Source organism: Leuciscus leuciscus, assembly GCF_965113295.1.
Source record: "Leuciscus leuciscus genome assembly, chromosome: 12".
Taxonomy (NCBI): domain Eukaryota; kingdom Metazoa; phylum Chordata; class Actinopteri; order Cypriniformes; family Leuciscidae; genus Leuciscus; species Leuciscus leuciscus.
Window position 1 is genome coordinate 35,204,061 of NC_138736.1, and position 8,841 is coordinate 35,212,901.

The 8,841-nt window shown below is 36.9% G+C and overlaps 1 protein-coding gene across 1 annotated transcript; it reads left to right on the forward strand.

The window, feature by feature from the left end:
- The first annotated feature begins 325 nt into the window (after window positions 1–325).
- On the forward strand, window positions 326–8,656 carry rragcb (Ras-related GTP binding Cb). Its single transcript, XM_082186265.1, has 7 exons — window positions 326–704; window positions 1,937–2,140; window positions 2,254–2,453; window positions 3,400–3,514; window positions 3,709–3,851; window positions 4,735–4,883; window positions 6,812–8,656. The coding sequence occupies exons 1-7, from the start codon at window positions 519–521 to the stop codon at window positions 6,988–6,990; spliced, it is 1,176 nt and encodes a 391-aa protein (XP_082042391.1). The 5' UTR covers window positions 326–518; the 3' UTR covers window positions 6,991–8,656.
- The last annotated feature ends 185 nt before the right edge of the window (window positions 8,657–8,841 follow it).

The following is an 8,841-nucleotide window of genomic DNA, read 5'->3' on the forward strand; positions in this document are numbered from 1 at the left end:
TCCCACTGGTGTTATGTACATTAAATTTAACTAAACAAAATGTCCCAGTGCCTGTTCTACATTAAAAACAAATAAATGACGGAATTAAAAGTAAAAAAAACAACAACAAAAAACATTACTGAACTTGTGAATAGCACATTTCATCGTATTTTTATACATGTAATAATATATTCAGAAAATGTTTCCAAAATGTGAACCTCTCGTTAACATTTTCTGAATATATATTACGGGACGATCAACCGCTGATCATCTGAGAGACCGCTCCACTCAGAGGCTGCTCACGCGTCAGACCTTTCCGCTCGCCTGCAGGCGTTCCTACTCTGCGCCTGTCATATGATCAGCTTCCCGTTTGTTTGTGTTCATGCAGCAAGCTAACCGCTTCCCACTATGAAACCTCCTCATCTGTATCCAAACTAAACATTTAATCCACACCGACCCCACCTCAATTACTCAAATAGATCCTACAGAGTCAACATAGACAGATCAAAGGGATTTAAAGGTTAAAATATAGATTTATAATGTCGATGGAGTACGAGGAGCAGCTAGCCGGAAGCCTGGTGGACTCTTTCCCCAAAGATTTCGGCTACGGCGTGGAAAACATGGACATGATGCAGGAGAACATGGAAAACTCTCCTTCTGCAGACAATAAACCCCGAATCCTGCTGATGGGACTGAGGAGAAGCGGGAAATCCTCCATCCAGAAGGTCAGATCCCATATGGACACATCACTGCACTAACTAAAAAAAGTACTATGGTAATGCCCTGGTTTTGGACACTAACACGATGATAATACCATGGTGTTCTTTTGAAGTACATTACTATATAAAAAGGTATATAATTTCTTGCAAAGACGTACTGTGGCAGTTCCATGGTACAATCGTGCCATCAGATTGTAGTACTTTTGTACTTTGATATGGACCGTAGTGCGATCGAGAATACCATGGTAACGTTACAGGTTCATAGTGCCTTATTTCTAAAAGTACCATGGTATTCTTGGAAGTAAGATGGAGTACAACTGCATATTTCAAAGTATCATTATTGCCATAATCATCACTGTACTCTTGGCCCTTACAGTACTTGCTTGTAAGGTCAGTATGTTTTTGTGTGATGTTATATTACGTTTAGTACTTTTTGTAAGTGTAACATTATAGTAGTGCACAAAATCATAGCATTACCAAAAGTACCATGTTTACCCCTATTGTAAAATACATGTGACATTCTGATCAGACTCTCATTTATTTAATTGTCGTATTATATTTATATTCATATGTTATAATTGTTATATTTTATATCATCTATTTATTGTATTATTATTGTTATATTTTATTCAAATATTATGTTTGTATTATCATATGGGCTTCCTGCAACAATATTCCAGCTAGTAATGCACTCAAGAATGTGTAATGAAAACAAACCGTTCTGTAATGATACAAGCGCTTGTCATAATATTATTTTTCCCCTTTATATTTGTATTCCAGGTCAGATGAATGGGGCTTTTATTGAACAATTGTTGACTGAAGTCAACATGAAATTAAAGTGAATGTTTACTTTCTTAATAACTTTCTATGATCATATCATGCATAATTTATCAGTGCATGTTATTGCAAAAGAAAAAAAATGCTTTGTTTTTTATTTTTAATGGAACAGCTGCTAGTTCTCCGGACATAACCATGTGAAATGCTTTGCAAATGTTGAATGTAAAACTGTAGTTGCAAAATAATATTTCCTTTTATTATTAAGTAACATTTAATGCTGCTTAAAATCTCTTGCCTCTGGAATGCATTTTCTGTGTTAATATTTGTTTGAATATTTTTATCATTTGTGTATATTTAAGATGGTTTTATTATTGTGTGAAATATTGACTATATCAGAATCAGATTTGTTTTTTTAATCTATATGTCCATATTGAGCTATGGCTTAATGTTTTGAATCTCAGGTGGTGTTTCATAAGATGTCTCCCAATGAGACGCTCTTCCTGGAGAGCACCAACAAGATCTACAAGGACGACATCTCCGGCAGTTCCTTCGTGAACTTTCACATATGGGACTTTCCAGGGCAGGTGGACTTTTTCGACCCCACCTTCGATTACGAGATGATTTTCAGGGGCACCGGCGCGTTGATTTTTGTCATCGATGCTCAGGTAAGTCGGTAAATTCTGAAGAGTGGTTGTCATTCAAACTGCTTTAATTTTTCCTTCTTCCATTCCTGGCTGTTATTAACATAATGTATGGATGTGTTTCTCTCTCTCTGTAGGATGACTATGTAGAAGCATTAGGGCGGCTACATCTCACAGTGTCGCGGGCGTTCAGGGTGAACCCGGAGATCAATTTTGAGGTGTTTATACATAAGGTGGACGGTTTATCAGACGATCATAAGATAGAGACGCAGAGAGACATTCATCAGAGAGCTAATGATGATCTAGCCGACGCTAGTCTGGAAAAGCTTCACCTCAGGTTGGTCGTCCTGATGTACTGATCAATTTGCCTTGATACAGTCTAATGACAGATACCGAGTGTTCGATAGGATTATGCTTAGATAGGCTACCATCAAGTAATGCATCAGAGATTGTGTAATTAACAGTGTTGTTATTGTTAAATAAAACAAAAAATTAAAATGGTAACACTTTATTTTACAGTGTCATTGTTACATAGTAATGATTATAAATTATGCATAATTACATGCAACTAACCTTAAACCAAACCAAACTCTGATCCTAATCCTATAGTAAGTACATGTAGTTACTTAATAATACTTAGTACTTAAATACACAATTACAGCGTAACAAAAGCACATTAAAATAAAGTGCAGCCCTTAAAATGTGTTTTTGCAAATTAAAATAAATATAAAATAAAATATACATTTTAGATTAAAAAAACTTGAGAACTGGTTTGATACTCTAATAGTGTACAAAATAATACTCAAATAACACCATGATTCTGGATAAATTGAGAATCACACAAAAAATTTTTTTTTAAATAGAGATCATGATTCTCCCACGATTCTGAACCGACAACTAAACAACGTAATTTTCGAAATGACTCACTCATAAAGACTTCAGTTGCTTCATTACTGGATGAATCAGCATTTTTAAACGTATCTCTTGAAGGAATGATTCAATGACAAATTAATTTTTTTATCAGTCACTTGTCGCCACCTACTGGTGTAACGGTGTAATTGATACAATCTTTATTTGAAGTGTCTCATGACTTTGTTCATCTTTATACTTTTTTATGTTGTTTTAAAAACTATAATTTCAATATAATATTTACTCTTATTATTAGGCAAATTGCTTAAATTCATCCCCTTTGAAGCTCATTTCCTGACACTCTGAATGTAATTTTTGCATTATGAATGAATATGTTATGTTAACAAGCGATATTTCTCTTTGTTTGTTTTCAGTTTCTATCTCACCAGCATCTATGATCACTCCATATTTGAGGCCTTCAGTAAAGTGGTCCAAAAGCTCATCCCTCAACTGCCAACGCTGGAAAACCTCCTCAACATATTCATTTCTGTATGTTCACAGCGGCTTTACTCATAATGATTGAGTCTTGAATGCTTCCAATATCCATTAATGTCCAGTTTTGCTTGATGTAGATAAAATGTCTCTACTCTAAATGCTTTTATTGGTGTTTATCGATGCACATAAGAGACAAATAACAGAACTGATAAGTGTATATTATTTGTAAATGCGTTGTTTCCTCTCAGAATTCTGGGATTGAGAAAGCCTTCCTGTTCGATGTGGTCAGTAAGATCTACATCGCCACGGACAGCTCTCCGGTGGACATGCAGTCGTACGAGCTCTGCTGTGACATGATCGATGTCGTCATTGACGTCTCGTGTATTTATGGGTGAGAATCTGTGAACGTTACACAGCATAAAACGGATGAATATGTCCATCCTGAAGACCTTGAGCTTTATTTGTCTTTACTACACTGCAAAGCTCTATATACAAATATACACTAGCGTTCAAAAGTTTGGGGTTGGTATGATGTTTTTAATGTTTTTGAAAGAAGTCGTGGTAACACTTTACAATAAGGTCCATTAGTTAATGTATTAACTAACATGAACTAACAATGAGCAATACATATGTTACAGTATTTATTAATCTTTGTTAATATAATATTATTTAATAAAAATCCAGCTGTTCATTAATTGTTCATGTTAGTTCGCAGTGGGTTAACTAATGTTAACAAATACAACCTTTGATTTTAATAATGTATTAGTAAATGTTGAAATTAATATTATCTAAGATTAATAAATGTTGTAGAAGTGTTGTTCATTCTTAGTTCATGTTAACTAAGGTAGTCAACTAATGTTAACTAATGAACCTTACTGTAAAGTGTTACCGAAGTCTTTTATGCTCATTAATGCTGCGTTTATTTAATCAAAAATACAGTAAAAACTGTAATATTGTGAAATATTGTTGTTTTCTATTTGAATATATTTATTGTAGAAACCGTGATAATTTTTTAAGGATTCTTTGATGAATATAAAGTTCAAAAGAACAGCATTTATTTGAAATTCTATCTTTTGTAACATTATAAATGTCTTTACTGTCACTTTTGTTCAATGTAATGCATCCTTGCTGAAACAAAAAAATAATATAATATACTATTTTAAAATGTATATTATTATTTCTAACTTGTATCCTTTTTAATGCTGACAGTGTAAGATATAAGATGATTGTGATATATCGTATCCTTTTGTTTTGTCCATTTGTTGAATGTATAGTCTAAAAGACGACGGCAACGGTAACGCGTATGATAAAGAGTCTCTGGCCATCATAAAGTTGAACAACACCACTGTGCTTTACCTGAAGGAGGTCACCAAGTTCCTGGCTCTGGTCTGCATCCTGAGAGAGGAGAGCTTCGAGAGGAAAGGTACAGACACGATCGCTCAATCTAGAGCATCAGCATGACTTGTGTGAAGTTAAAGTGTCATTTAGACTGCGGGTCTTTTATTTGATTGATTTTACTTTCCTTTCACACCCTAAATAAAGCAGGTAATGGACAAAAAAATTAGACCTTGCGTTCGCTTGTAAAATGTTTTTGTTCCTTCAAGAAACTTTGCGATCGTTATTGAGTTCTTTGCAAGCTAAATTTCTTGGGTGGGGATGCAAAAAAGTTTGCGAGCGAATGCAAAGTTTCTCAGGGGAATGCAAATGATTTGCGAACGAATGTTAAGTTTCTTTAGCCTGGAAATCCAGACCTAAATCTGAAAGATTAATGGTCTGGCATCGACTAATGAAAATCGGCCAGCTTGAGGGGAAAATTCACGGATCATTTGAAAATTCACTGCACGCAATTGGATAACACTAGCCTGGTAATACACTTCGCTTTGCTTCGTAGAGAGAGTCTGGAGTTCCGTAATAAAAAAAAACGTTTTAGTTTTTAGGGGCGCTAGTCTGAAGCTTAAAATCATTGGTTACCCGTAAGCCAATCACATAACGTTTGTTTATGGCGTGTGTTATGCGCAGGCTCAGCCGCATCTAACTTCCACTGTAAACACATGTATGATGCGAAAACAAAACCATCGAGCGAAATACCGGAGTGAACATGGCTGTGAACGACTTTTGCAGATTATGTGAAGTAAATCTACGCATCCACGGTACAATCAGCGTCTACGTCACGGCTCTCAGCCCGCCCTCTGTTCGTTGATTGGCCGGCTGTTTTCAGGCCGGAGGAAAACGGAAAGCTATGACGCTGTCTCAGACTGAGTACAGAAGCGAAATGAAATTGAGCGGAAGTACGAAGTCTGACGTAGTCAGGCTAGGATAACACTACGACCAATCACAACTTGTTATTGATTAGCTACCAGCGGAGCTAACTGGTAGATTAGACTCTTGCCGTATCCGGTCGGCAAAACAGCAAAAACGCCCTTCTTGCAAAGGAACGATTCGAGCGCCGTCTTCTGTTCCTCTTTTAGATAAAAAGCCAAGTCTAACTCGTTCATTGTAGCGGCCAAAGCCGTTTCAAACAACTGGTGTTCATCCATAGCATCTTGTAATGTTTACTAATGACTTCGACGTCACAGCGCTGTCGTCATCTGTTTAGCTCGCTTCTGGCCCGCCTACATCAGATAACCCGATGTGATTGGTGCAGCTCGGATACAAGGGCATATTTAATGAGCATCATTACTCGATGCCAGAGTAAACTCGCTGAGCAAATTCAACTTGTGCTCTCGCGAGAACTCTGGATTTCCAGGGTAAAGTTTCTTGGGGAACGCAAAAGTTTTGCCAGCGAAAGCAGAGTTTTCTCAGGGGATGCAAATGTTTTGCGAATAAATGCAAATTTTCTTGGGGGAACACAAACGTTTTCTCAGGGGAAAGCAGATGTTTTGCGAGCGAACGGACATTTTTTGGGGGGAACGCAAAAGTTTTGCGATTGAATGTAAAGTCTCTCACAGGAACGCAAATGTTTTGCGAGTAAACGAAAAGTTTCTTAGGTGAACGCAAACGTTTTCTCAGGGGATGCAAAAGTCTTGCGAACGAACGTAGAGTTTCTTGGGGAACACAAAAGTTTCGCAAGCGAAAGCAAAGTTCCTCAGAGGAGCGCAAATGTTTCTTGGGGGAACGCAGATGTTTTGCGAGCGAACGGAAATGTTTTGCGAGTAAACGTAAAGTTTCTTGGGGAACAAAAAAGTTTTGTGAGCGAAGATTTTGAAATATATTCTCTTTATTTATTTTTCCACTACCATGTCCCTTTATGGGCTCCGTATTGTTTCTTACTTAAAGATCTCTCGGCATATTAAATTCTGTAGTGTGTTAATATGCGATTGCAAACGTATCTCATGTCTCTATCTTCCACAGGTTTGATAGACTACAACTTCCACTGCTTTCGAAAGGCCATCCACGAGGTATTCGAGGTGAGCAGCTCCACCCAGAGGACGGGAGTGGCGGTGCAGTCCAGCCCCCCCAGCAGCAGCGGTAACGGCCTGTCCCGGCTCAAATCAGCAGCGCTCAACGGTACACCCAGGAGCCTGGTTTAACCCAGGACACACGGACCTCTGAGAACACCGGCCTTCACACTAGTGCGCTGAACATGCGCTAAGGTACACGTGAGATTACTGGAGCGTTTCTCTAGTTATACCTGCAGTTCCAGGACCCGAGAGACACAACAGGACACTCATACAGGAGAGACTACATTGCTGCTTTTTATGATATTTTGATGTGTTTGTGTGTGTGTGTGTGTGAGAGAGAGTCAGAGAGAGAGAGAGAGAGAGAGATTGTGTGCAAACACAACATCAGCTGTTGTAATAGAGGGAAATGGAAAACTTTAGTTTAGCCAACAGAATGAGGCACTATGAAATGGTGTTACACTGAGCAAATCTAGACTCAAAACTAGTGAGCTGCCTATAATTTTTTTATATCCTTATGTTTAAGGTGGCTAAAAGTGCTGTCTATGTATCGCGCTCTCTACGTTTCGAGGCACATTCCACTTTTCAGTGGTTTGAGTGTGAATCTCAAACATGTTCAAGTGACATTTCACCAAAAAAGAAAAAAAAATTGAAATTTGCCTATGTAAAATTTTGCCCGTTTTTAGGTGCATTAAAATGTTGACATTGTTTTTAACAAAAGACATTTTACCCAAATTCTCATAATTGCTGAAAAAGGTCACTTTTTTTTGTAATTCTCAGTTTTTCATTACTTTAATGCAGTATTTTCATTGCAATAAATACTGTATTATTTAAATCAGTATAAATGTTGTACGATAAATATGTAATGTATGAGTTCTTTACCATTCGAAATAATATATTTTCACATTTTTAATTATTCGTTTTTTTACAGTATTAAGAATTTGGTTAAAATTGTGCTTAATTTTCATAAAAATATTGTCACAATGTAACAACTAAATTAGAAATAGGCTTCGTTTTCTTTAAGCAATATCTTTCCTATTTCATTCTTTTGATTTTTGGGGTGAAATGTGACCCGGACATGTTAGATTCACCCATGAAACAGATCTTTTAATGCTGTTTCACTCTCTTTTGTAGCAAAATTCCCAGACCACCCCGTCTTTAAGATTGCAGTTGTTAATATTGGCCAGTCCTGTGATTGTATTGGCTTTCACTGTTATTTACTCCTGACCTACACAAAGGGAAAATAAAGGGAGAAAAGGCTAAAGACGTTTGTGAACGTCATCATGTTTCTGTGAACTTGAATCACATACAGAGACTTTTTTTAAGCATCAGCCCAGACTAACCGGAAGAGTGTGTTTTGCCATTAAACGGTTTTTCCACAGTTCTGATATACTGAGATGCGTGTGGAACACAGAATAATAATGCTCAAGTTTGTTGAATATGAGATAAAGGTATTATGTTTTCATATGACAAGTCCCAGGGTCCAAGATAACCCTTTTTCCTTTTTACATGATTCACTGTTTTAGTCATATTCAAAAATTCCCCTTTCTTGAATAGATATAATGTGGGCTGTGTGTGTCTATGTAAATGTGTGTACAAGAAACTCACTGCTGAATGTGATTGTAGAATGAGTGTGTGTTCTTTTTTTTTTCTAATAAAGTGTAAAAGAATAAGATATTAATTTTGTGATTGAATTATAAAGATTATTACTTGTAAAATATCAAGAAAACGATATTTGTTTACTTATGGTATATTTTGTCTCAGAGCACGCTGATAAATTAAAGCTATATTCATTTGAGCCCTGGTCTGAGTCGTCTGTACACGTGTGTGTGTGTGTGTGTGTGTGTGTGTGTGTGTGTGTGTGTGTGTGTGTGTGTGTGTGTGTGTGTCTGTGTGTGTGTGTCTGTGTCTGTGTCTGTATGTGTCTGTGTGTTTTTTCTATCTTCAACCTGAATGCACACAGACTCATGGGGACTCGTGTCA

Excerpts from the sequence above, each read along its gene's own strand:
- rragcb (XM_082186265.1), top strand. The coding sequence starts at position 519 with ATGTCGATGGAGTACGAGGAGCAGCTAGCCGGAAGCCTGGTGGACTCT. Across the intron at positions 3,515-3,708 it reads TCCTCAACATATTCATTTCT|AATTCTGGGATTGAGAAAGC; the intron begins GTATGTTCACAG and ends GTTTCCTCTCAG. Across the intron at positions 4,884-6,811 it reads GGAGAGCTTCGAGAGGAAAG|GTTTGATAGACTACAACTTC; the intron begins GTACAGACACGA and ends TATCTTCCACAG.